Source organism: Balaenoptera musculus, chromosome 6 (genome assembly GCF_009873245.2).
Source record: "Balaenoptera musculus isolate JJ_BM4_2016_0621 chromosome 6, mBalMus1.pri.v3, whole genome shotgun sequence".
NCBI lineage: Eukaryota > Metazoa > Chordata > Mammalia > Artiodactyla > Balaenopteridae > Balaenoptera > Balaenoptera musculus.
The window spans coordinates 58,943,062-58,970,258 of record NC_045790.1 but is presented as its reverse complement, the minus strand read 5'-3'; the positions used below and the strand labels follow the sequence as shown (position 1 = coordinate 58,970,258).

General features: G+C 41.9%; 1 protein-coding gene across 6 annotated transcripts in view; it reads left to right on the top strand.

Annotated features, from left to right (window-relative positions):
* KDM4C (lysine demethylase 4C) overlaps positions 1-27,197 on the top strand; it is a 410,124-nt gene that overhangs the window by 374,317 nt on the left and 8,610 nt on the right. For all 6 annotated transcript variants that reach the window (XM_036854785.1, XM_036854786.1, XM_036854787.1 and 3 more), the window contains 2 exons: positions 19,470-19,589; positions 22,871-22,963. In XM_036854785.1, the coding sequence (XP_036710680.1) occupies positions 19,470-19,589; positions 22,871-22,963 (213 nt within the window). The remainder of the gene's footprint in view (positions 1-19,469; positions 19,590-22,870; positions 22,964-27,197) is intronic.

Here is a 27,197-nt window from a genome sequence, read left to right as displayed (position 1 = left end):
TCTCAGAGCCCCCGGCGTGACGTGTGAGCACAGGACAACCTTTTCTCCCACAACGCTGATCCTTATCCTTCCTTTCATCTTTCTTTTTTCAGCTTTTGGAACTGACATTTATTTTTAGAAACCACTATAGAGAAATTCACCTCAAGCCCTGCATTTCTTCTTTTTGCAACATACATTTTTATTGACGTGATAAATTATTTTGTTCCCCTCATGCTTTAGCCTCTGCCAACAGCTAAAAAAGGGGGAAAGACCTGTCCCCTATAGATGGGAAGTTTTCCCCTTTTCTGAGTATGAGGAGTTACAGCTCTGGGGTGCTTACGCATTAGTGTCTATAGGGAAGACAGCAGGAGGATGCAGCCAGGCCAGGGGCAGCCTTTAGGAACGGTGTTGGCTGTCTCTCTGAGGTGGGAAGAACTGGTTGTGTAGCAGACAGACCTAGTATACATCTCTGCTCCGTAACTAAACATGCGACCCAGGGCAAGGGAGTTGACACCAGTTACTTTATCCACAAAATGAAGATAATAATAAATGCTAGGATTGTTGGAATTATTGAAATATATTGTATGAAGCAGTTAGCATAGTGCCCAGCAGCACATAATAAACACTCAGGTAGTGTTTATGTTTATAGTGGTGGTTATTATTGTTGGTGGTGGAGGCTAGTAATTTTCGGTCAATTCATTGGTCAAGAGAGTCCCTAAGCATAAGATTCCCAGTAATACTTGGGAATTATACAGCTTCCATACCTTTATAAGAGGAGAGGTTACTAAAAGAAGGCTCTAAGAGGAAGTATCAGAAAACTTTCAACATACAAATCCCATTTTCAAGTAGTTTGTATATCTGGGGCTTTGGGGAGTTTAACTGGAAAGATTTCCTGCTTTGGCTACTGGTGTGATGGGGAATCAGCCCAGGGATCATTGGTGGGATTATTCTAGAACACTCTTGAGAGGCAGAGAAAGGGTCAGGCTACCGCTCTGTCTTCCTGGCTTGGCTACACCACTCAACATAGTCAGTGTGATAACCAACTATGGAGCCCCAATAAAATCAAGCTGCCATGTCAGAGCCTCCAACAGTGATCCCCACAAAGCGCTGCAGGAGCTGCGAGCTCCCTCCAATGTCCGCCTTTAAGGGCTACATCACTGCTTTCTGCACAGCTTACAGCGTTCAGATAGACCTAGCCAGATGAGTGCAGGAGAGTCCTGAATGGGGACTCTGTGATTAATTCAGTTTATATGGCAGGGGATTTAACATAGAGGGGAAGGCCTGAGGAGTTTGGTTAATCGTAAGGAGAAGGTCCTTGACACAGGTGATGTCAAGTGAGCATGAGTCGTGAACGCAGAGTTCCCACCTCCCTGCCCACTTACCTATGATCACATACGGTACATCATATTGTAGATATTCATGTATATATTTGAGTCCCCAGTGGATTCTGAATTCCTTGGGAGAAAGGACTCAGAAAGGACTGTTTTTGTCTCTGTCTTCCCAATGCCAAGTTCAGCGCAAGGTGCCAGGAGACACTCAGTGTATGCCAGAGAGGGAGAAGAGGCAGTAAAGGAGGGAGGAGAGGCCTCTCTCAAAGGCAGGTAAGGGTGAATAAATGATCCTTTCAGTTCCATTCATACTCTCCAATTACGAGGATGCGGAAAACCCCTGGCCAGCACTTCAGAGCTGCCTCGCTAAGGCCTCGCGTGCTCTCTGCCTGCCTGTGTCCATCCCTCACAGGCCTGTGCCGTCAGGTCAGCTCCCCAGTGTCACCCCTGATTCTCGTACTGACTGCTCTTATGCTTCCTCACTTCAAAAGAACCAGAAAGATAATTCCAAAAGAAATTGCCTAACTTTGTATACTTTCTATGATTTTAGAAGCTTTTCCATGCCAGAATCTCACCTAGTTCTAATAACAAAGATGTGACTTCTTTTAGCACTATACCTTCTGAGGCTTAATGCTGTAGTAACTTTCAGAAGAATAAGACCGCCTCCATCTCTGGGACCTCAGTACCTCTACCAGGAATTGTGTTCACTCTTGGCTTATAGCGGAAGGGAAAGTGTATACTAACCAACTGGCCCTCAGGAATTTACCAAATAAGTGTCAGTACTGTTCAGTCTCTGAAGAAGATACGATTGTTTAGAAGACAGGTGTGGTTACGTGTCAGGGCATTGGAGAAATGTGGCTGCTGGAAAGGAATTTGGCTGTTGGAGGGAATAAGGAGGGTGTCATGTCAGCTTAACAGAGATAACCAGAGCGTCTTAGAGAAAGGGTGCGTGTGTGTGTGTGTGTGTGTGTGCGTGTGTGTGTGTGTGTATGTATGTGTCCCTTAAAAAAGAATTAAAAACCTATTATAAAGGAAAACTGGATATCAGACATAGAATTTCCCAGAATGATGGCTGTCAGTGTGGAAGCAGGTTGGCTTGAATCCATTAACCCCCAGGCTGAAATGACAGTGTTTCACAACTAGCACAGAACAAAGATAAGAGGTATGTTGGAAGGCTGTCACTGTAGGAGAGCTGTAGTCAGCAGAAACAGCATGGAATTAGTTCTTCCTTTATAGGTAGGATGTATAGTTTATGCTGGGAGAGAGAATCTTCTTGTGTGGTGATTCTCAACGTGGCTGAGCATCAGATGGCTTGGGAGGGCATTTAGCCTGGACCCCACCTTGGACTGACTGAAGCAGAATTTTCTCTAGTGGCTAAGAATAGATTTGCTGCACTAGAAAAGTAAGTCTGATGGTGAATTTATCAAAGCTGATGAAATTAACTTTATAAATAGTTTATATACCTTTTCACCAAGTGATTCTGGTTCTACAAGTCTATTCTAAGAATACAGACAGTAATTTGGACAAAGATTTATGGAGAAAAATATACAATAGTATTATACATGATGGGGAAAATTGGAAAGACCTACATATCTCACAGTAGGAGCATGCTTAAATTAATTGTGGAATATCCATAATGTTGCATATATTCAGTAAAATGGAGTTTTCAAAGGATAATTAATAAGATCCTCTTAATTACAAGTGATAAATAGCAAGGTACAAAATTATGTATGTATATGCCAAAGGGAAAATATATTATTTCACTTATGAGGTGCTTACAAATAGCCAAATTCTTAGAGACAGAGAGTAGAATGGTGGTTACCAGGGACGGGGGGATGGGGGGATGGAGAGTTATGGTTTAATGGATACGGAGTTTCAGTTTGGGATGATGAACAGCTTCTGGAAAGGAGGGTGGTGATGGTTGTACAGCACTGTGAATATACGTAAGGCCACTAGAATGTGTACTTGAAAGTGGTTAAAAGGCAAGTTTTATGTTTTGCCTGTTTTACCACAATAGAAAGAGCCCTCCCCTCCTATGGGATGTGCCATGGGATGAGTGAGGAACACGGTGGGAACTGCAGTGTGAGCTCTTCACAACAGCAGCCTTGCCTGATTCTTCAGAGAGAGGTCAGTTGTGTGCTCATGTGAAAGAAAATAAAGGTTGTAGCTATGAGGGAAAATATTTAATCTGTACAGGAAGCCCGAATTTTTTTAAAAAAATGCATAGAAGCATAGAGAGAAAATCCACATGGTAACAGGATTTACTTCTAGGTGGTGGAAATATGGGTTGTTTTAAATCTTCTGTCTTAAAAAAAAAAAAAGTCTATGATTTCCCCCAAAGGAATATATAGTAGAAGCTCAGAACAAAAAGTTATTTTTAAGAAAAAGAATTTTAAAATGTTTTTCTATCTTTGTTAATTTCTACATGAAGGTTGATAGCAAATCATTATGACTTATATTCAACGAACAGTCCAGAATTTTATCCATGCAAACATGGTGCATCCCTTTGAAAGCAGTCCCCACGAGAGTCCCCTCTAAAGGGCTACCATTGCAGAGAGAAATCTTCAGACTGTGGGGAGTATTGGAAACTTGGGGACAGTCACAAATCATCTAGGGCCGTGCCTTGTAAACAGGTGGGCGGTGACATGAATATGTCCCCTTCCTTTGTGAGGGATGGTTTTCCTCATAGGCCCTTTGAACGAGGATTAGATGGTCGGGGAAACCCTCCATTTTTATATTCCACCGTTAAATGAAAGGGTTTTTCCCTCACTTTGTGAGGCAGGATCTGCCATCACCCAAACTAGCCGTTCCTTATCAGTCAGGGTCGTTAGTGTCGAGCAACAAAAACTGTAACTCAGGAATTCCTTGGCGGCCCAGGGGATAGGACTCGGCGCTTTCACTGCCGGGGACCCGGGTTCGATCCCTGTCGGGGAACTAAGATCCCGCAAGCCTTGTGACGTGGCCAAAACAAAACAAAACAAAAAACTGACTGTAACTGATTTAGGCACTACAGGAACTTAGTGGAAAGTTATAAGGATGCCCGCAGAATCTCCAGGAATGCAGAAAAACAAAGTCAAAAAACAGGTGAGAATGAGGGAGGCTGCTCGGCTGGAACGTGAGTAGGAGCAGGCCACTCCCCTTTCGGTCCACCTGGACCAGGGTTCTGCCATAGGCACGTGGGAGCTGCCACTGCTGCTGCCGGCCTCTGAGAGCATTCTCCCCTCCACTGTTTCTCTGCATCTCTGGTCACAGGTTCTACATCTACTGGCAGGATGTAGCTAATTGGCCGGGCCCCGCTCCATACCTGCTGCTGGGCAAGGGAGTATCTGGCATCTTTCAGCACTTGTAATGGCAGGTGAGCTCTGCCTTCCGCTGAGACGCTGAAGGGGAGAAGGGGGTTCAGATGCTGGGAAGCCAGATGACAGATAGCCAGTATGATTAGCACATGGCTTTCAGTCAGTCTTGTTAATCTCTGCCCGAGTCCAGTAATGAGCAGGTGATTATCCCTTACAATGCCAGCAGCTGCTGGCTTCAGTTTGCTCTCGGTCACTTAAGCATTTTCTGCATGGGGGACTGTAAGAGGTTCCAAACTATATGCTGATTAAGTACTGGGAATTCACATACCGTGTCTTCATCTGGTGCAGCGGGACTGATAGACGGGGTGGCCTGCCCTGTGGTTTATACTTGATAGGGGTAGAGGTGGGAACTGGGGGAGGGAGGAAGGCAGGCAGCGTGCAAGGACAGCTGCTCCTTCTAGAGGTCCCTTTCAAAGGGCCTAGAGGCAGTTCAAGAACACAGTGACTTCAGAATTCAAATAATCAGACTGGCAGTTGGGCTTTCCTCTTTGTTGGGAGAGCAAGTACAGGAGCTTGGCCCTGACTTTGGCAGGAATGAGATATGACACCGTCCTCTTGCCTGGGATTATGACTCATCGCAGTCCTTTAATCACAGCCCTTTAATCATAGGCAGAAGTCCACTCCTGACTGCGATGACTATTTCTGTCTTTAATTTTTACATCATCTATGTAGTACTCTAGCTACAGGCTTACTGGCAGCTCCAGACACCTGTGTCCCTGTGGAGAGGGCTCTGGCAGATTTCAGGGGAGTTCACACATCCCTGGAGGCAGTACAGCAAAGGGTAAACAGGTATTTCTGTCAGGCGAAGGCAGACTTCTTCTGAGGGTCTAGAGAGCAACTGAGAAAAACGCATTAGTCAAGGTTTTTAATGCATATACTTTTCCAGCAAAGTGTTACTTGCTCCAGTAACACACTAAGAACTGCATCAGGAAAGGTCTCTTTAACATTTTACATCCTTTGGTAGAATAGATCTCAAATTCTATAATGCTTTAAAAAACCATCCAGGTCACATAGAGCTGTGGGCAGTGTGGGCTGGAATCTTCATTTTTAAAGTGTGTCCCCAGCAGTTGGGACCACACTTTGAGAAGCTCTTCTCTATTGTCTGATTCCTCATGCACAGCCAGGGAGATGTGAGCCGCTGAAGGCCTTTAAGAGAGAGGCAGACCCTTCAAGCCATTGCTTTCCGTAAACTGAATCCCCTCATCTTCAGACATTTTATTTATTTTATTTCATTTTTTTCAGACCTCTCATTTTTAACAGAAACTTTTTTTTTCCTCCATGAAGTCCTACTCAGAAACCCAACGTATAAATCAAAAATTCTGTTCTGAAGTGATCATGGTGGCCAAAGCTCATGTACTCCACGTGGATTCCAGCCCTTGCAGGGAGCCCTGAGGCTCCAGCTGTGGGGCTCAGTGTGACAGGCTTCCAGGTATGGACACGACACCCTCTGTCTGTCCCTAGCTTGGGGAGCTGGACACTGTTGGCTCCTCTAGTGTCTCACACAGGTGGTCAGTAAATAGATATCAGATTAGTGACTGTGACAGTTCTGGGGACACCCAGCAGCTTCTATGCTGGAGGGGTCAGGGAAACGTAAATATCAGACTTTTCAACTTCTTTTCATCAGCCCACATGCTCCTAATCCCGTTTCTGTCTAAATGCTTTATATGCCATGTAGACATAGAAAATTTCTGGCAGACTCAAGAATTGAGACAGCTGATGAATTGAAACCACTTCTCTATGGAGGAAAATAGATGTTACAGAAATTAACTCTTGTGTTTTACTATGAGCTGCTGTAGGTCCATTTGGGAAGTAGCTGGGGTGTAAATAATGAGTAATACTCACTAAATGAAGTTATATGCAAATCCAGGTACATCCACTTCCAGCTAAAGGACCTGGCAAAGGGTGAGAAATTGGGCATCGTGACCGACAATAATGCCGCCTGGTGGTGGAGGGGGAAGGGAGATTCTCAGAAAAATTTTATGTTCTTATGTGTTTGGTTGGTTATTTTTCTTTATTCTTCTCCTATGAATAAAGAGAAAAAGTTCTGAAGCCAAGATATTGAGAAAGCAAACCGAAGTGTCTTCCCTAGATTTTGACGGGAAAGCGTGTGAAGTGACTGTGGCTGATCCGGAGCACAGCTGGGTGGAGGCTGAGCTGGAGGGGCTCTTGGAGGTCACTGTGCCTGGAGGCTGAGCTGGAGGGGCTCTTGGAGGTCACTGTGCCTGGAGGCTGAGCTGGAGGGGCTCTTGGAGGTCACTGTGCCTGGAGGCTGAGCTGGAGGGGCTCTTGGAGGTCACTGTGCCTGGAGGCTGAGCTGGAGGGGCTCTTGGAGGTCACTGTGCCTGGAGGCTGAGCTGGAGGAGGCTCTTGGAGGTCACTGTGCCTGGAGGCTGAGCTGGAGGGGCTCTTGGAGGTCACTGCCTGGAGGCTGAGCTGGAGGAGGCTCTTGGAGGTCACTGTGCCTGGAGGCTGAGCTGGAGGGGCTCTTGGAGGTCACTGTGCCTGGAGGCTGAGCTGGAGGGGCTCTTGGAGGTCACTGTGCCTGGAGGCTGAGCTGGAGGGGCTCTTGGAGGTCACTGTGCCTGGAGGCTGAGCTGGAGGAGGCTCTTGGAGGTCACTGTGCCGGGAGGCTGAGCTGGAAAAGGCTCTTGGAGGTCACTGTGCCTGGAGGCTGAGCTGGAGGGGCTCTTGGAGGTCACTGTGCCTGGAGGCTGAGCTGGAGGGGCTCTTGGAGGTCACTGTGCCTGGAGGCTGAGCTGGAGGAGGCTCTTGGAGGTCACTGTGCCGGGAGGCTGAGCTGGAAAAGGCTCTTGGAGGTCACTGTGCCTGGAGGCTGAGCTGGAGGGGCTCTTGGAGGTCACTGTGCCAAATTAAGATTTGCTGTGAGTAAAGCGCTCATTGACAGTAAGCAAGACGTCAAACTGTATCTTAGACATTTAGTTCCGAAGAATTTTTCAAAAAGGAATTGTTCCTCACTTGGTAAAGTTGCACACATTTAGTTTCCTAATAAGGATGTAAGTTTATGGTAAATCCCTCAAGTATACTTTAGACTTTCCTCAGGCCACATTTCTATGGCCATTGCCACACGTCGGTGTTACGGTACGGAGAACTGCAGTCAGGATTGGTTTGGGGTAGTTATTTTAAAGGCAAGTAAACCTCTGTTGAAGGTCAAATCTGTGACACTAAGGGCATAAGTCTTCTGCTTGGAGGTGGCTTGTGGTGGGTGAGTAGATGGGGACTGTGGCCTGGTAATGCCTCAGGCCTTGACTTGCCTCTGTTGGGATTGAGGAAGGGCCCAATAGAAAACGTCTCATCCTGCCTGAGGACAAGCAATTTAGAGAGAGAAAGAAGTCAGAGTTTGAAAACTTAACATATCTCCTTTGTCATAAAGCAGATGCTGGAGAGTGTGGCTTACATCTGTGGGCAAAGAATTTTCCTGATACTGGACCTGAGAATTAGGCCTCCTAGAAAGGTAGTACAGGGCACCGCCAGATCCTCTCTGTGAAAGGAGCAGAGCAGAAAGCAAGTTCTCTGCCGGCAGAGGGGATCCAAAGAGAAACGGAAGGTGAGGGGTAAGCCAGAAGTTACCAGCCTTGCTTGGCTTACAGACCCTGGCTATCTCAGCACATTTTTTATAGCGCTCCTAGGCCAAAGGAAGTACCTAACAGTTCCATCTACTAGTTTGGTCTAAACAACTTAATAGTAGTAATAAGCTCGGTGTCTGACAAGTGTCCCTGTGTTTCCCCTGAAAATATCCCTATTTCAGAACCCCAGTGAGTTCGCTGTGGTGCCCCAAGGCACTGTAGTGCATAGTTTGGAAAATGCAGTCTCCTTCAGAAAACTCAACAATAAAATTGTCACTCCTTATTCTCTTGGAGAATGAGTTTGTTTTCTATAACTATTGCTGTTCTGTAGATAAGTTCATTTGTACCCCTTTTTAAGTTTCCACATATAAGTGATATCACATGATACTTGTCTTTCTCTGTCTGACTTATTTCACTCAGTATGACAATCTCTAGGTCCATCCATGTTGCTGCAAATGTCATTATTTTGTTCTTTTTAATAGCTGAGTAATAGTCCATTGTAAATATGTACCACATCTTCTTTATCCATTCCTCTGTTGGTGGACATTTAGGTTGCTTCCATGTCTTGGCTATTGTAAATAGTGCTGCAGTGAACACTGGGGTGCATGTCTCTTTTTGAATTATGGTTTTCTCCAGATATACGCCCAGGAGTGGGATTGCTGGATCATATGGTAGCTCTATTTTTAGTTTTTTAAGGAACCTCCATACTGTTCTCCATAGTGGCTGTACCACCAACAGTGTGAGAGGGTTCCCTTTTCTCCACACCCTCTCCAGCATTTATTATTTGTAGACATTTTGATGATGGCCATTCTGACTAGTGTGAGGTGATACCTCATTGTAGTTTTGATTTGCATTTCACTAAGAAATACTGATGTTGAGCATCTTTTCATGTGCTTTATAGCCAGCCATATGTCTTTTTTTTTTGATTAATTTTTATTGGAGTATGGTTGCTTTACGATGTTGTGTTAGCCGCCACTGCACAACAAAATGAATCACCCATATACATACAGATATCCCCTCCCTTTTGGACTTCCCTCCCATTTAGGTTACCACAGTGCATTAGGTTCCTGTGCTATACAGTATGTTCCCATCAGTTGTCTATGTTATACATAGTATCATTAATGTAAATGTGTGTCAATCCCAGTCTCCCAATTCATCCCACCCCACTGCTTTCCCCCTTGGTATCCATACATTTGTTCTCTACGTCTGTGTCCTATTTCTGCTTTGCAAATAAGGTCATCTATACCATTTTTCTAGATTGCACATATATGCATTATTATACGATATTTGTTTTTCTCTTTCTGACTTACTTCACTCTGTATGACAGTCTCTAGATCCATCCATGTCTCAACAAATGACTCAATTTCATTCCTTTTTATGGCTGAGTAATATTCCATTGTATATATGTACCACATCTTCTTTATCCATGCGTCTGTCGATGGGCATTTAGGTTGCTTCCATGACCTGGCTATTGTAAATAGTGCTGCAGTGAACATTGGGGTGCATGTGTTTTTTTGAATTATGGTTTTCTCAGGGTATATGCCCAGTATTGGGACTGTTGGGTCATATGGTAGTTCTATTTTTAGTTTTTTTTTTTTTAAACATCTTTATTGGAATATAATTGCTTTACAATGGTGTGTTACTTTCTGCTTTATAACAAAGTGAATCAGTTATACATATACATATATCTCCATATCTCCTCCCTGTTGTATCTCCCTCCCACCCTCCCTACCCCACCCCTCTAGGAGGTCACAAAGCACGGAGCTGATCTCCCTGTGCTATGTGGCTGCTTCCCACTAGCTAGCTATCTTACATTTGGTAGTGTATATATGTCCAGGCCACTCTCTGACTTCGTCCCAGCTTACCCTTCCCCCTCCCCGTGTCCTCAAGTCCATTCTCTATGTCTGCATCTTTATTCCTGTCCTGCCCCTAGGTTCTTCAGAACCACTTTTTTTTAGATTCCATATATATGTGTTAGCATATGGTATTTGTTTTTCTCTTTCTGACTGACTTCACTCTGTATAACAGACTTTAGGTCCATCCACCTCACTAGAAATAACTCAATTTCGTTTCTTTTTACAGCTGAGTAATATTCCATTATAAATATGTGCCACATCTTCCTTATCCATTCATCTGTTGATGGACACTTAGGTTGCTTCCATGTCCTGGCTATTGTAAATAGAGCTGCAGTGAACATTGTGGTACATGACTCTTTTTGAATTATGGTTTTCTTAGGGTATATGTCCAGTAGTGGGATGGCTGGGTCGTATGGTAGTTCTATTTTTAGTTTTTTAAGGAACCTCCATACTGTTCTCCATAGTGGCTGTATCAATTTACATTCCCACCAACAGTGCAAGAGGGTTCCCTTTTCTCCACACCCTATGCAGCATTTATTGTTTGTAGATTATTTGATGGTGGCCATTCTGACCCGTGTGAGGTGATAGCTCACTGTAGTTTTGATTTGCATTTCTCTAATGATTAGTGATGTTGAGCATCCTTTCATGTGTTTGTTGAAAGTCTGTATATCTTCTTTGCAGAAATGTCTATTTAGGTACTGCGCATTTTTAGATTGGATTGTTTGTTTGTTTTTTTTGATATTGATCTGCTTTTAAGTTTTGGAGATTAATCCTTTGTCAGTTGCTTCATTTGCAAATATTTTCTCCCATTCTGAGGGTTGCCTTTTCGTCTTGTTTATGTTTTCCTTTGCTGTGCAAAAGCTTTTGAGTTTCATTCAGTCCCATTTGTTTATGTTTGTTTTTATTTCCATTTCTCTAGTAGGTGGGTCAAGAAGGATCTTGCTGTGATTTATGTCATAGAGTGTTCTGCCTATGTTTTCCTCTAAGAGTTTTATAGTGTCTGGCCTTACATTTAGGTCTTTAATCCACTTTGAGTTTATTTTTGTGTATAGTGTTAGGGAGTGTTCTAATTTCATTCTTTACCTGTAGCTGTCCAGTTTTCCCAGCACCACTTATTGAAGAGGCTGTCTTTTCTCCATTGTATATTCTTGCCTCCTTTATCAAAAATAAGGTGACCATATGTGCATGGGTTTCTCTCTGGGCTTTCTATCCTGTTCCATTGATCTATATTTCTGTTTTTGTGCCAGTACCATACTGTCTTGATTACTGTAGCTTTGTAGTATAGTCTGAAGTTCAGGAGCCTGATTCTTCCAGCTCCGTTTTTGTTTCTCAAGACTGCTTTGGCTATTCGGGGTCTTTTGTGTTTCCATACAAATTGTGAAATTTTTTGTTCTAGTTCTGTAAAGAATGCCATTGGTATTTTGATAGGGATTGCACTGACTCTCTAGATTGCTTTGTGTAGTATAGTCATTTTCACAATGTTGATTCTTCCAATCCAAGAACATGGTATATCTCTCCATCTGTTTGTATCATCTTTAATTTCTTTCATCAGTGTCTTATAGTTTTCTGCATACAGGTCTTTTGCCTCCTTAGGTAGGTTTATTCCTAGGTATTTTATTCTTTTTGTTGCAGTGGTAAATGAGAGTGTTTCCTTAATTTCTCTTTCGGATTTTTCATCATTAGTGTATAGGAATGCAAGAGATTTCTGTGCATTAATTTTGTATCCTGCTACTTTACCAAATTTATTGAGTAGCTCTAGTAGTTTTCTGGTAGCATCTTTAGGATTCTCTATGTATAGTATCATGTCATCTGCAAACAGTGACAGTTTTACTTCTTCTTTTCCGATTTGGATTCCTTTTATTTCTTTTTCTTCTCTGATTGCTGTGGCTAAAACTTCCAAAACTATGTTGAATAATAGTGGTGAGAGTGGACAACCTTGTCTTGTTCCTGATCTAAATGGAAATGGTTTCAGGTTTTCACCATTGAGAACGATGTTGGCTGTGGGTTTGTCATATATGGCCTTTATTATGTTGAGGTAGGTTCCCTCTATGCCTACTTTCTGGAGAGTTTTTATCATAAATGGGTGTTGCATTTTGTTAAAAGATTTTTCTGCATCTATTGAGATGATCATATGGTTTTTATCCTTCAATTTTTTAATATGGTATATCATATTGTTTGATTCGTGTATATTGAAGAATCCTTGCATTCCTGGGATAAACCTCACTTGATCATGGTGTATGATCCTTTTAATGTGCTGTTGGATTCTGTTTCCTAGTACTTTGTTGAGGATTTTTGCATCTGTGTTCATCAGTGATATTGGCCTGTAGTTTTCTTTTTTTGTGACATGTTTGTCTGATTTTGGTGTCAGGGTGATGGTGGCCTCATAGAATGAGTTTGGGAGTGTTCTTCCCTCTGCTATATTTTGGAAGAGTTTGAGAAGGATAGGTGTTAGTGCTTCTCTAAATGTTTGATAGAATTCGCCTGTGAAGCCATGAGGTCCTGGGCTGTTTGTTGGAAGATTTTTAATCACAGTCTCAATTTCAGTGCTTGTGATTAGTCTGTTTATATCTTGTATTTCTTCCTGGTTCAGTCTCGGAAGGTTGTGCTTTTCTAAGAATTTGTCCGTTTCTTCCAGGTTGTCCATTTTATTGGCATATAGTTGCTTGTAGTAATCTCTCATGATCCTTTGTATTTCCGCAGTGCCAGTTGTTACTTCTCTGTTTTCATTTCTAATTCTATTGAGTCTTCTCCCTTTTTTTCTTGATGAGTCTGGCTAATGGTTTATCAATTTTCTTTATCTTCTCAAAGAACCAGCTTTTAGTTTTACTGATCTTTGCTATTGTTTCCTTCATTCCTTTTTCATTTATTTGTGATCTGATCTTTATGATTTCTTTCCTTCTGCTGCTAACTTTCTGGGTTTTTTGTTTTTCTTTCTCTAATTGCTTTAGGTGTAAGGTTAGGTTGTTTATTTGAGTTGTTTCTTGTTTCTTGAGGTAGGATTGTATTGCTAAAACTTCCCTCTTAGAACTGCTTTTGCTGCATCCCATAGGTGTTGGCTCGTTGTGTTTTCTTTGTCATTTGCTTCTAGGTATTTTTTGACTTCCTCTTTGATTTCTTCAGTGATCTCTTTGTTATTTAGTAGTGTATTGTTTAGCCTCCATGTGTTTGTAATTTTTACAGACTTTTTCCTGTAATTGATATCCAGTCTTATAGCGTTCTGGTCAGAAAAGATACTTGATATGATTTCCATTTTCTTAAATTTACCAATGCTTGATTTGTGACCCAAGATATGATCTATCCTGGAAAATGTTCCATGAGCACTTGAGAAGAAAGTGTATTCTGTTGTTTTTGGATGGAATGTAAATATCAATTAAGTCCATCTTGTGTAATGTATCATTTAAAGCTTGTGTTTCGTTATTTAGTTTCATTTTGGATATCTGTCCATTGGTGAAAGTGGGGTGTTAAAGTCCCCTGCTATTATTGTGTTACTGTCGATTTCCCCTTTTATGGCTGTTAGCATTTGCCTTGTATGTTGAGGTGCTCCTATGTGGGTGCATAAATATTTACAATTGCTATGTCTTCTTCTTGGATTGATCCCTTTATCATTATGTAGTGTCCTTCTTTGTCTCTTGTAACAGTCTTTATTTTAAAGTTTATTTTGTCTGATATGAGTATTGCTACTCCAGTTTTCTTTTAATTTCCATTTGCATGGAATATCTTTTTCCATCCCCTCACTTTGTATGTGTCCCTAGATCTGAAGTGGGCTCTTATAGACAGCATATATGCAGGTCTTGTCTTTGTATCCATTCAGCCAGTCTGTGTCTTTTGGTTGGAGCATTTAATCCATCTACATTTAAGGTAATTATCGATATGTATTTTCCTATTACCATTTTCTTAATTGTTTTGGGTTTGTTATTGTAGGTCTTTTCCTTCTCTTGTGTTTCCTGCCTAGATAAGTTCCTTTAGCATTTGTTGTAAAGCTGGTTTGGTGGTGCTGAATTCTCTTAGCTTTTGCTTGTCTGTAAAGGTTTTAATTTCTCCGTCGAATCTGAATGAGATCCTTGCTGGGTACAGTAATTTTGGTTGTAGATTTTTTCCTTTCATCACTTTAAATATGTCCTGTCACTCCCTTTTGGCTTTCAGAGCTTCTGCTGAAAGATAAGCTGGTAACGTTATGGGGATTCCCTTGTATGTTATTTGTTGTTTTTCCCTTGCTGCTTTTAATATGTCTTCTTTGTATTTAATTTTTGATAGTTTGATTAATATGTGTCTTGGCGTGTTTCTCCTTGGATTTTTCCTGTGTGGGACTCTCTGTGCTTCCTGGACTTGATTAACTATTTCGTTTCCCATATTAGGGAAGTTTTCAACTATAATCTCTTCAAATATTTTCTCAGTCCTTTTCTTTTTCTCTTCTTCTTCTGGGACCCCCTATAATTTGAATGTTGGTGCATTTAGTGTTCTCCCAGAGGTCTCTGAGACTGTCCTCAATTCTTTTCCTTCTTTTTTATTCTTCTCTGTGGTAGTCATTTCCACTATTTTATGTTCCACATCACTTATCCATTCTTCTGCCTTAGTTTTTCTGCTATTGATCCCTTCTAGAGAATTTTTAATTTCATTTATTGTGTTGTTCATCATTGTTTGTTTGCTCTTTAGTTCTTCTAGGTCCTTGTTAAACGTTTCTTGTATTTTCTCCATTCTGTTTCCAAGATTTTGGATCATCTTTACTATCATTTCTCTGAATTCTGTTTCAGGTAGATTGCCTATTTCCTCTTCATTTGTTTGGTCTGGTGGGTTTTTACCTTGCTCCTTCATCTGCTCTGTGTCACTCTGTCTTCTCCTTTTGCTTAACTTACTGTGTTTGGAGTTTCCTTTTTGCAGGCTGCAGCTTCGTAGTTCCCGTTGTTTTTGGTGTCTGCCTCCAGTGGCTAATGTTGATTCAGTGGGTTGTGTAGGCTTCCTGGTGCCTGTGTTCTGGTGAATGAGGCTGGATCTTGTCTTTCTGGTGGGCAGGACTGCGTCCAGTGGTATGTTTTGGGGTGTCTGTGACCTTATTATGGTTTTAGGCAGCCTCTCTGCTAATGGGTGGGGTTGTGTTCCTGTCTTGCTAGTTGTTTGGCGTAAGGTGTCCAGCACTGTAGCTTGCTGGTCGTTGTGTGGAGCTGGGTCTCAGCATTGAGATGGAGATCTCTGGGAGAGCTTTCGCCATTTGATATTATGTGGAGCCAGGAGGTCTCTGGTGGACCAGTGTCCTGAACTCAGCTCTCCCACCTCAGAGGCTCAGGCCTGACAGCCGGCCGGAGCACCAAGACCCTGTCAGTCACACGGGTCAGAAGAAAAGGGAGAAAAAAAGAAAGAAAGAAAAAAATAAAATAAAATAAAGTTATTAAAATAAAAATTTTTTTTAATTATTAAAAATTTTTTTTAAATTGAAAAGTAATGAAAAAAGGAAAGAAAGAGCAACCAAACTAAAAAACAAATCCATCAATGATAACAAGTACTAAAAAAGTATACAAAAAAAACCAAACAAAAACCAAGGAAATGGACAAAACCCTAGGATAAATGGTAAAAGCAAAGCTATACAGACAAAATCACACAAAGTCCATCGCTTCAATTTTGGGATGATTCATTGTCTATTCTAGTATTCCACAGATGCCGGGTACATCAAGTTGATTGTGGAGATTTAATCTGCTGCTCCTGAGGATGCTGGGTGAAATTTCCCTTTCTCTTCTTTGTTTGCATAGCTTCTGGGGTTCAGCTTTGGATTTGACCCCGCCTCTGCCTGTAGGTTGCCTGAGGGCATCTGTTCTTTGCCCAGACATGACAGGGTTAAAGGAGCAGCTGATTAGGGGGCTCTGGCTCACTCAGGCTGGTGGGGAGGGAGGGGTATGGAATGCGGGGCGAGCCTGCAGCGGCAGAGGCTGGCGTGACGTTGCAACAGCATGAGGCGCACCGTGTGTTCTCCCGGGGAGGTTGTCCCTGGATCACGGGACCCTGGCAGTGGCGGGCTGCACAGGGTCCTGGGAAGGGAGGTGTGTGGATAGTGACCTTTGCTTGCACACAGGCTTTTTGGTGGCTGCAGCAGCAGCCTTAGCGTTTCATGCCTGTCTCTGGTGTCTGCGCTGAAAGCCATGGCTCGTGCCCGTCTCCGGAGCTTGTTTAGGCGGTGCTCTGAATCCCCTCTCCTTGTGCACCCCAAAACAATGGTCTCTTGCCTCTTAGGCAGGTCCAGACTTTTTCCCCCGACTCCCTCCCGGCTAGCTGTGGCACACTAGCCCCCTTTAGACTCTGTTCACGCAGCCAACCCCAGTCCTCTTCCTGGGATCTCTATTTTTAGTTTTTTAAGGAACCACCATACTGCTCTCCATAGTGGCTGTATCAATTTACATTCCCACCAACAGTGTATGAGGGTTCCCTTTTCTCCACACCCTCTCCAGCATTTGTTTATAGATTTTTTTTGATGATGGCCATTCTGACTGGTGTAAGGTGATACCTCATTGTGGTTTTGATTTGCCTTTCTCTAACAATTAGTGATGTTGAGCATCTTTTCATGTGTTTGTTGGCCGTCTGTATGTCTTCTTTGGAGAAATGTCTGTTTACGTCTTCTGCCCATTTTTTGATTGGGTTGTTTGTTTTTTTTGATATTGAGCTCCAAGAACTGTTGGTATATTTTGGATATTAATCTTTTGTTGGTTGCTTCGTTTGCAAATATTTTCTCCCATTCTGAGGGTTGTCTTTTTGTTTTGTTTATGGTTTCCTTTGCTGTGCAAAAGCTTTAAAGTTTCATTAGGCCCCATTTGTTTATTTTTGTTTTTATTTTCATTACTCTAGGAGGTGGATTCAAAAAGATCTTGCTGCGATTTATGTCAAAGAGTGTTCTGCCTATGTTTTCCTCTAAGAGTTTTATAGTATCTGGCCTTACATTTAGATCTTTAATACATTTTGAGTTTGCTTTTGTGTATGGTGTCAGGGAGTGTTCTAATTTCATTTGTTTACATGTAGCTGTTCAGTTTTCCCAGCCCCACTTATCAAAGAGACTGTCTTTTCTCCATTGTATATTCTTGCCTCCTTTGTCATAGAATAGGTGACCATAGGTGTGTGGCGTTATCTCTTAACTTTCTATCCTGTTCCATTGTTTTATATTTCTGTTTTTGTGCCAGTACCATACTGTCTTGATTGCTGTAGCTTTGTAGTGTAGTCTGAAGTCAGGGAGCCTGATTCCGTCAGCTCCATTTTTCTTTCTCAAGATGGCTTTTGCTATTCGTGGTCTTTTGTGTTTCCATACAAATTGTAAAAATTTTTTTGTAATTCTGTGAAAAATGCCATTGGAAATTTGATAGGGATTGTGTTGAATCTGTAGATTGCTTTGGCGGGGGGGGGGATAAATTGGGAGACGGGGATTGACATATAGACACTACTATATATAAAATATAGTAGTAGATAACTAATAAGGACCTACTCTATAGCACAGGGAACTCTACTCAATACTCAGTAATGGCCTATATGGGAAAAGAATCTAAAAAAGAGTGGGTATATGTATATGTGTAACTGATTCACTTTGTTGTACACCTGAAACTAATACAACATTGTAAATCAAGTATCCTCCAATGAAAATAAAAAAAAAAAGTGAATGAATGAGGGAGTGGGAAAAAAAAAGAAAAGCCAGGAGTATTACCTTAATGGAGCTTCCTCCACATGGAATAAAACTTCAGGAGAAGGAAGAAACTTACTCTTGTTCTCTCCTTGCCACCATCACCAAACCATCTGGGTTTTAGCTCAGAGTTATCCCTGAGCTGACGTAGCTTCCTATCCTAGGAGACAGCGTCTATTTAGAAGCTACACCTTCTAGTCTTCTTAGTACCATGTACATCTTTGGAAGGGAAAGGAAATGAAAAGTGATGATAACTCCAGGGGCATATATAGAATACAATTCTTCATCCTACCCTTTCAATTCTGTGTAGGCTGAGATCAAATATTATGAAGGCCAAGAAGAAACTTATTTTCATTTGACTAAGATGCAGACTGTCAACTCTGCAGAGCCTCTGAGCACACACTTTTTTTTCTTTGCCCATAGCTTTAAATGGAGGCATAGTCTGCAGTGAGAAAGATGAACCTCTCAGGTATACTCTGAACCCAACAGTAAAAGGCCCACTCCTTTATGATGCAAAATTTCTGTTAATAATGAAAAGTAATACATGGTGGATTTATAATCATAAACAACTGAATATTTCCTGTGTGTGCCTCTCATTTAAACCACAGAACCCTGCCCAGTCTGTATTTAAAGCTTGACTGGTCAAGTGTGCATTTCAATCAGTCAGATTGGCCTCATCAGTAAAATACCAGGATTAGCAAAACATGAATTGCTAAATGTGCAAAAAATTTATCAAAGTCGTCAAGTATTTAATTCCTTTGTATTCAAATTTTATTGTGTCATTCTCAATACATACAAACTTAAGTTTGCAAAATGTATCCCTCCCCCTCTAAAAAGCACCTTCCCAGGATGAGCTAGTGGGAAGTTTGTTCTGAGTTGCTGCCCGAGGAGGAGGCAGTGCTGAGTGGAAGAAGTGAGGTGAGAAGACTGCTTGTGGCACTGCCAGGATCACCTGCGGAATGAGGTGGACTACTCAGTGGATGGGAGGTGCAGGCAGAACCAGACCTGCAGGGGAAGGTCCAGGGGTCTTCACAAGAGGCCTGCTGAGCAGGACCCAGGCCTTACAGCTTCCCCTGCCGCACTCTGGAGGCTCCTGCATTTTTTTCCCTTGCTGCTTTGTCCGGGCCTGCCAGCTCTGATGACAGTCTGCTTCTCTCCTGTCCCCAGGTCCACCTGGGTGTCCTCAGTTCTTCATCTCTTACACCGCTTCACTTCTCCAGAGATCCTGACAACTGAAAGGAGCCTCCTTGGAGGCTCAGTTTCCTTGTCAGTAAAATGGGGGTAATTAATAGTCTCTGCCTACCTCATGGAACGATTGTGAGGATCAGACGAGATGTATGTTAAAGCATTCCGTTAACTGCAAAATGCTGTATAAATGTCAGGTGTTATAAATCATTAGCCAGTCTACTTCTCAGCTAAAGCAGTTTCTATGCACATTTTACTTACCCTCTGAACAATTCTTTGTCAAATAGCAAATGTAAATGCTGTTTTTTCCTTCTTGGATTATGGTGGTTCCTTTGTAACTTTATGATGTAGGCTGAATCTTTAAGTACTCCTTTGGCTTATAGCTCTTCCCCTGAACACCCATGCAAGATCATAATCCGTAAAACACAGAGGCAATAACTCCTTTTAATTGCCAGGAGTTCATCATTTGCTACGTTCTAAATGCAGTCACTTAGACATTTGCCTTGAAAAGCCTAACTCTATTTATTATGCAGAGCCGAGACTGTGTGAGGCTAGGCCCTCCTGCCGAGGGAGAAGTCGTTCAAGTCAAGTGGCCTGACGGCAAACTCTACGGGGCAAAATATCTCGGATCAAATGTTGCCCACATGTACCAGGTGAGTGCCGCCCTGGGTGTGATGCTTGCTGAGACGGACAGGAGAAGCTAGAGGGCAGACAGTACAGCCAGTGTACTGCTGACCAAGAAGCCACGTGAATTTGGAACACCTCTTGTTTTATAAAAAAGGCAAAAATTCGATGTTTGATGACCTAGATATTAGACTTTTATTACCGAGTTCGATACTGGGAAACTCTAGTAACATTTGATGAATGGGTTAATTGTAAGGAATATAGTTAGGTCAAAAAGATTCCCAGCTGGATGGTGGGCTGCTTTCTTGTGTTTCTGCTATACGGGGAGAGACTAATTGGCGGGATTATCTAACTGTAAGCCAAATCAGTGATGGCTGTTCATCATCCAGCAGCCCCTGAATGGGTGGCTTTTCCCTGAGAGACATCATCCCCGTCGGGCGTTTCAGCAAACCTAAACCAATGGTGCATCGGCACAGATGCGGCCATTTGTGCACCCGAGCGTAAAGGAGTGCTTATTTAATGAAAAGTGCAGTTATCATTTTGGCATTCTGTTACTGAACAACTCTACATATTATTAAAGAATATATATACAATTTAAAAATGAATTGTATCCCTATTAGAAATGAGGATGAGTTAGTTAAGCTCTAATAAGGAAAACAACATGGATGGCGCATGTGCATTTATATTCCTTCAGAAAGACTTTAAAAAGGAACAAATTTATTAGAACCAATAAATTATAGTACTTTTAGTAACACGATGGCAGAAATCAACATTCTAAAGCTAAGCAGTAGTGTAAAAACAGGAAGATTGAAGTAAAAGGAGAAAAAGCAAGAAGGTTCAGGCCTGCGAAGTTAAAAACAGCTTGAGAATGATAAGACCTCCAGTTTCCTCAGAGAAACTGTTCAAAGACTGATAAAGGGCTAGGGCTTAAATGGAACAGTACATTAAAAGACACTGCACTAAAAACTGGAGCACAATGTAATTAAAAGTGTTCAAAGAAGTTTGGAAAACTTAGGGGAGAACATTTTTTTAAGGTGTAGAAAAAGCAAACGGGGTGGGGAGGGGAGGATGTACATAACCAGTGTTTGTGTGTTTGTGTGTGTGTGTGTGTGAGAGAGAGAGAGAAGGCCATTTCCCCTTTGTATTGGTGACAAAGTGTTAAGTTGCAGATTCAGGTCATTTATAGCAGGGTAAGTGCTGGAGCATTTTTGTATCAGAATGTCCAAAATTAGGCAAAAATCACAAGACAGGCTGGTAATACTGGAGACTCCTAGAAAAGAAGTGTTTACTACATCATTCAAAAGAAAATAATTACATTTAATTAAACAATAAATGCAAAAGTGAAGCATCTTACATGTAGCAAAGCTATTAGCTACATGAAAAGTATCATAATGAAGACATGTTGAAATTCAGGCTAATTAGTAATCAGTGTGCTAACTTCAGTTGAATTTATGATGGCCTATCAACATAGAACTGTGAGCATATTTACAGACTCAATGAAAAAGTTAAGACTAATATTAAAATTGTCTCTCGAGGAAGTAGTTTAAAATTCCTCATTAAACCATCTGGCCTTTTGAGATCATTTTGTGTTTTGTGTCTATTTATTCAGCCTCACCATTGAATAAGCAAAGATATTTATAAAAATGGAACTAAATACCTACTGCACAGTGCTAAGTATCCTAAGTATATGCATTTTGGGGGCCCTCACAATAGCCCTGCAAGATAGATGTTTTTGACTCCTACTTTACAAAGGAGGGAAAAAAGGCTCAGTGAACTTGATAATTTGTTCAAGAGCATACAGCTGGTAAAGGGAAGGGCCAGAATTTACTCTTGGCTCTGTCCCAACTCGGGTGAACAACTATCCCAGCTTGCGAGGGACTGTCCTTGATTTTAGCACTGAAAGTCTTGCATCCTGGGAGACCCCTTCAGTCCTGGACAAACTGGGATGGTTGGTTACCATACCATACTCCCTCTTAGTTTTAAAATTGCCTTTTTCTCTTTTAGAATTTTCAAATGATCTAAAACAGAAGAAAGGTAGGCACAGGTAGTTCTAGCTATGCTATCAAACTGTATAAATTGCATGACACCTTGGCCTAATTAAATGTTACAGAAACCATTTTGCTGAAACAAGGCCAGGAAGAAAAGCCTTCCCATCTCAGCGTTCTGAGAAGTAGCAGGGAGAGGCCTCCTGTGACCGAGACCTAATTCTGCCCCTTGTTTGAGCTTAGTCAAATGTGAGCAGTGCATGGATAATAAATACGAAGTTTAATTATATATTTTATCTTTAGTATTTTTTAAACTTCAGCAGATTTTTTTTATTAACATAAATAGCACAGCTACATGGTTTAACTTATCTTTTAACTAGAATTGCAAGCATATACTTATTTCTTAAAAGTAAAGAATTCAGACAGACAAGTTAGGGATTTCAAAAATACCATAAGTGGTTCAGAGTTAGAACATATTAGATATTCTACCCTGATTGCATCCCTTTTGTTGTTTTCTTCTGGAAGAGTTCATGTGGGATCGAGCCTAAACCAAGATCACTTTGAGTAGGGCGTTTGATGAATTTCCCCCAGATGCTCTGTTTGTTATTCAGTGTCACTTTTTCTCTAACAAAATATCCTAAAATATTGAAAAAACTGGATAATTAAATTACTTGCTGCCATTTGATTAGCTTGAAAAAAAGTTTTAAACATTTTCATTTAGATGATAATGTATTTTCACAAATTGAGGTGGCTGACACGTGAGGTTAAGGAGAGAGAACCTGAGATCTTCCTGGCCATTTGTTTGAATTTAACAAAAGTGAGTTTTGAAAGTTAAAGCTCCATAAGAACTTGAGAAATTATTTTATCTGGGAGGATTATTATACAAGAGTAAATATATCATCACTTCTTTCTCAAAGAGAAACAGTCCTCCCTCTTATGTTGTCAGAGCCTCTTAAAGAAACAATCAATCAGTATTTACAGGCCCCACCCATCTTAATGTTAAATTGGCCACAATCTCATGTTCTGAGAAATCATTTGAGCAGCAGTTACTTTTCTTTGTTTTTGCTTTCGGGGGATAAAGTTTTCATATCACATATTGCAAGACACTCATTTTCAAGAATTTTAGCCTGTTTGAAAACATACTTTGTTCTTAGTTTGATAAGGGAAGGAGCTTTTCTTCCTTCCTTGGCTGTTGGCTAGTTCTCTTGTTTGTTCTGCTTGAATCCTTTTTTCTTTTTTATGTAGCTAATTGGAACCCTGAAGAAAATGGTGAGTGCTTGCTTCTTTTTTAAATAGATCATGCTCGATGTCTTATTTTTCATTAGGTTGAATTTGAAGATGGATCCCAGATAGCAATGAAGAGAGAGGACATCTACACTTTAGATGAAGAGTTACCCAAGAGAGTGAAAGCTCGTTTTGTAAGTGCTCAATAATCCCTCTGAGGGATCTGCCATGTGAATCTCTCCTCTCTCACTGTGTCCCAAGCCCAGCAGGAAACATACTTAGGCTTTTGGATTGATTTTGAAGAAAGCCAATGCAACTTTTCCCTTATTGAAATCTGTTTAATCCAAAGCTCAAATGTGGCCAGAAACAGGGAAACTGGTGCAAGTTCCTCATCTTTCTTTCTAATGAGGTCAAATGATGCTTCTTTGTGTTAACATCTATTGGCATACAGAAAGTTATTGAATATGTGTTCTATGCAAGCTAACTGGGAACATATGAAGATACCATCAAGACATTTACAATCTTGTTAGTGGAAGCAACGTTAAAAGAAAGCTTTCAGTAGGAGATTCAAGGGGACTCAGCATAGCGAACATCTAGTTTCCTATGGCCTTATCATATACAGTTCACCCTTTAACAATGTGGGGGGTTGGAGTGCTGACCCTCCACACGGTCACATACAACTTATATAGTCAGTCCCTTCCTGCCCACAGTTTCACATCTATGGATTCAATCACTCGCAGATCGTGTAGTACCATCATGTTTATGATTGAAAAAAAATCCGTGTATTAAGTGGACCCATATATAGTTCAAACCCATGTTGTTCAAGGTCAACTGTATTAACTTCTCTCTCAGAAGCTGATTAATGTTTGTGTCAATTTATAACTAAACTAAACTCTCACTTTTATAACAAAAGGAATAAACAAAGCCCAAATACTAGTTGTGGGAATACTAAAGCAGTTTTTTTTACAAAAGAAAACGTTATTAGTTTCAAGCCCTGTACATACCATTAAAAGACAAATAAACATGGACAAATAATCAAAACTGAAGTTGTTAAAAAATATAATTCACAATAACCTAGTTTTCATTATTGTATCATAAAATATTTACTGGACCCTGAAATGAAGTCAGTTTTACTCATTTAGAATTGCATCTAGTGCATCTGTGAGATGATAAGTCCTAAACTAGGAAATTTGAATGAGGGGATTTTTCTGACTAAAATGAAAATTTTTTTCTGAATAAATGACATCCTTAGTTTTCATTGCATGCTAATGATATACTTTTATGCAGTGATAGAGTTACCCTAGATTACTTTGGAAGAACATGGGTTTCCTTAAATGTTCAGTTGTATATTCAGCTCCTCTCCTGTCAGATGGGATCCTGAGAACAGGGTAACCGCGTCAGGTGTAAACTGACTTTTCCTCCTCAGCTGCATCCTTGAGGGGAAGGTCCTTCAAAGTGAAACAGTCAAGAGAAGAGTGATAGTAACAGCACTGCTGCCCGCCCAGTGAGGCAATGTGGCATGCAGGGGACCCACACACCTGAAAACAGATTGACCCCCAGATAATAAACAGCAGGGAAAGGGAAAAGAAAATATTCCTGTAGTAAAGACATCTGTTAAACCTTAACAAAGACCTAAAAGCCTGGATAATTGGTCAGTGTTCTAGGTCTTGAAATCTCCTGAGAAAAACTTGCCTTTTCCAGATGCTGGAGGTGACTGCCTCTCGTCCTGTTTCCTGTCTTCCATGGATTCTCTGTCCCCTCCCATTCCCTTCCCCCTTTTTTAAAAAAAAATCTCCTAAAGATTTAGAGGTTGGGAAACGGAATAGGTAGCCCTCTGGAAGTCTCTCAGGTCTTTGATTTTCTAATCCATGTACGGTTAAACATCCTACCAGCTGGGTCTTATAGATTTCAAATACCATTTCTTAATCACATTAAAAGAAAGCTTTTTTGCTTTCTGCTCTGATCACAATCTCTTTGTTCCACAGTAGATTTGGCTCCAGTACCAGTATGCTTTCCCATGTAGCTTTACTTGAGCACGAATTTTCTAAGGTCCATTTCTCAGAACAGTCACACCAAACTGAACTGCTTTTTAAATATTCTCATAGAAAATTTTTAAATTAAAAAATAGGTACTCTGAATCTACCCTGTTACGTTATGTTGAGCCTAGTAGAAAATTTCTTCAGAGACAAAATCCAGTTTGCTCACCGTCCCTAAATCCAGTTTGCCACCTCTGTTTTTACTGGATCAAAGACTTACTTACGTGCTTCTGTTGTAGAAAACCAGCTTTTTCTTAAGGTTTGTATATAACCCTCTGGCCCTTGGCTAGTCTGTTCCTGACTGCTATTTTTTTTCCAGTTGGTGAAACAAATCTAATTGGAAAACTTATTGATGGAAGATACTTTATAATTAGAGAAATCTTTTGGTTTTTTTTAAGGCGGGGTGGGTTGCAGCCCCCACTGGGAGGCCTTCATGTTTTAATGACTTCTGCTCACCCAGACATATGCTGACTTGGGGAGAAATTTTTCTAAAGAGTCAGTGACTGTGCTGGGTTCCTTCCCACTAACTTCAGAAACAGCCCCATTACCTTTTATGGTCTCACAGAATAACCATAGCAATGGTGTATAATTAACTGATGCTGCTGGTAAACTGGTTTTATTATTGTATTTGAGAGGCTTACTTCGGCTGTCCTCACACAGTGGCAACACTTTCATAGATGTTTTATTTTCTCCTTTAACTTTAGCACTTATAAAAGGGAAAGATTACTCAGAGGAAGTGCTTTGCCAAGAATGAATGAACCAAAACTGTTTTATCCAAACGGTAGAGGGTGCCCAGCCCATCCACAGTCTCTTACTTTTCTTCCTGAGTGAAGCTAGGAGCATCTGGGGGAATCCATGGAGGGAGCCTATCACCCTGGATGACCATCTCACGAGCTAGCAGGGAACATGCCCAGCTTTGCACTTGGGTCCATTTTTAGTTTTCAAGCTTCTTTGTAATTGTTCCATTGTTTCTCTCTTCTTCATGATTGACCATGTGCTTTCAAGCCTTAAAAGCTGGACCCTGCCTGTGTCACTACCAGGGGAGGGGGCCTCCGTGACACAGTTGGTGTCATCTCAGTAAAAACCAGTTGGGAACACGTTTGAGGGGCAAAATAGGAAATTAGGAAGGAAGAATAGTACTTTAAAGTAAGCTTTACCTGGAGGGAGGAATCAAAATGGTGGAGGAATAGGACTTAGAGCTCACCTCCTCCCACAAATACATCAAAAACACATCTACAAGTGGAACAATTCACACAGAACATCTACTGAACGCTGGCAGAAAACCTCAGATTTCTGTAAAGGCAGAAAAACCTCCACGTAAACCAGGTAGGACAAAAGAAAAGAGGAATTGGGATGGGACCTGTGCCCCAGGGAGGGAGTTATGAAGGAGGAAAGGTTCCCTTGCCCTGGGAAGTCCCCTCACTGGCGGGGAGATCAGCCTGGATGGAGGGGGAGCTTTGGAGAGCTCAGCAACCAGTTTGAGGAAGGCAAAACAGAGAGTGACCTACACAGATGGTTGGTAGTGCCGCCCTGAACTCCCCAGCCTGAGATGCTCATCTGCCAGAGCAGGCAGGGGCTGGGTGCTACAGCCTGGGCTTTGGAGGTCAGACTCAGGGAAAGGACCAGTGCTGGCTGCACAGAGACAGCCTGAAGAGGCTGGAGTGTGGCAACTGAGGATGCACTCAGAAGAAGCCTGGGTCTGCCGGAGAGGCAAGGCACCGTTGTTGGGGGATGCAGAGGAGAGGGGCAGGACTTGCCACAGGAGCTTCCTTCCCTGCGTGCAGTCTCAGGCAACAGGACACCACCTGTATGAGTTCTGGGGGCAGGCATGAGCCACCGCTGTCATCGTGAGCTCCAGAGGTGGGCATGGGCTGCTGCGGCCACTGAGAGATCCATGAGCAGGTGCCAATCGCTGGCCCTGCCATCTTGTGGGCATGCAGGCCACTGCTGGGAGACCCACAAGTAGGCGCTGATCACTACCCCAGGGTACCAGGAGTGAGCACGGGTCACCACACCTGCCCACCCCATATCAAGGGGATAACAGCCAGCACACATTGAGGAAAGAGCAGGAAGTATCCAAACTTAAAAGCAGCCCCTCGATTCCGACAACATGGCAGAGTAGAAGGACTGCAGCTCACTTCCTCTCATGAAAACACGAAAATCACAATTAACTGGTGAACAACCATCAACAAAAAAGACTGGAACCTACCAAAAAAGATATTTTACATCCAAAGACAAAGAGGAAGCCACAACAAGATGGAGTGAGAGTTCTGAGCCTCACGTCATGCTCCCCAGCCTGAAGGTCTGGCATTGGGAGGAGGAGCCCCCAGAGCATTGAGCTTTGAAGGCCAGTGGGGCTTGAGTGCAGGAGTTCCACAAGACAGGGGGAAAC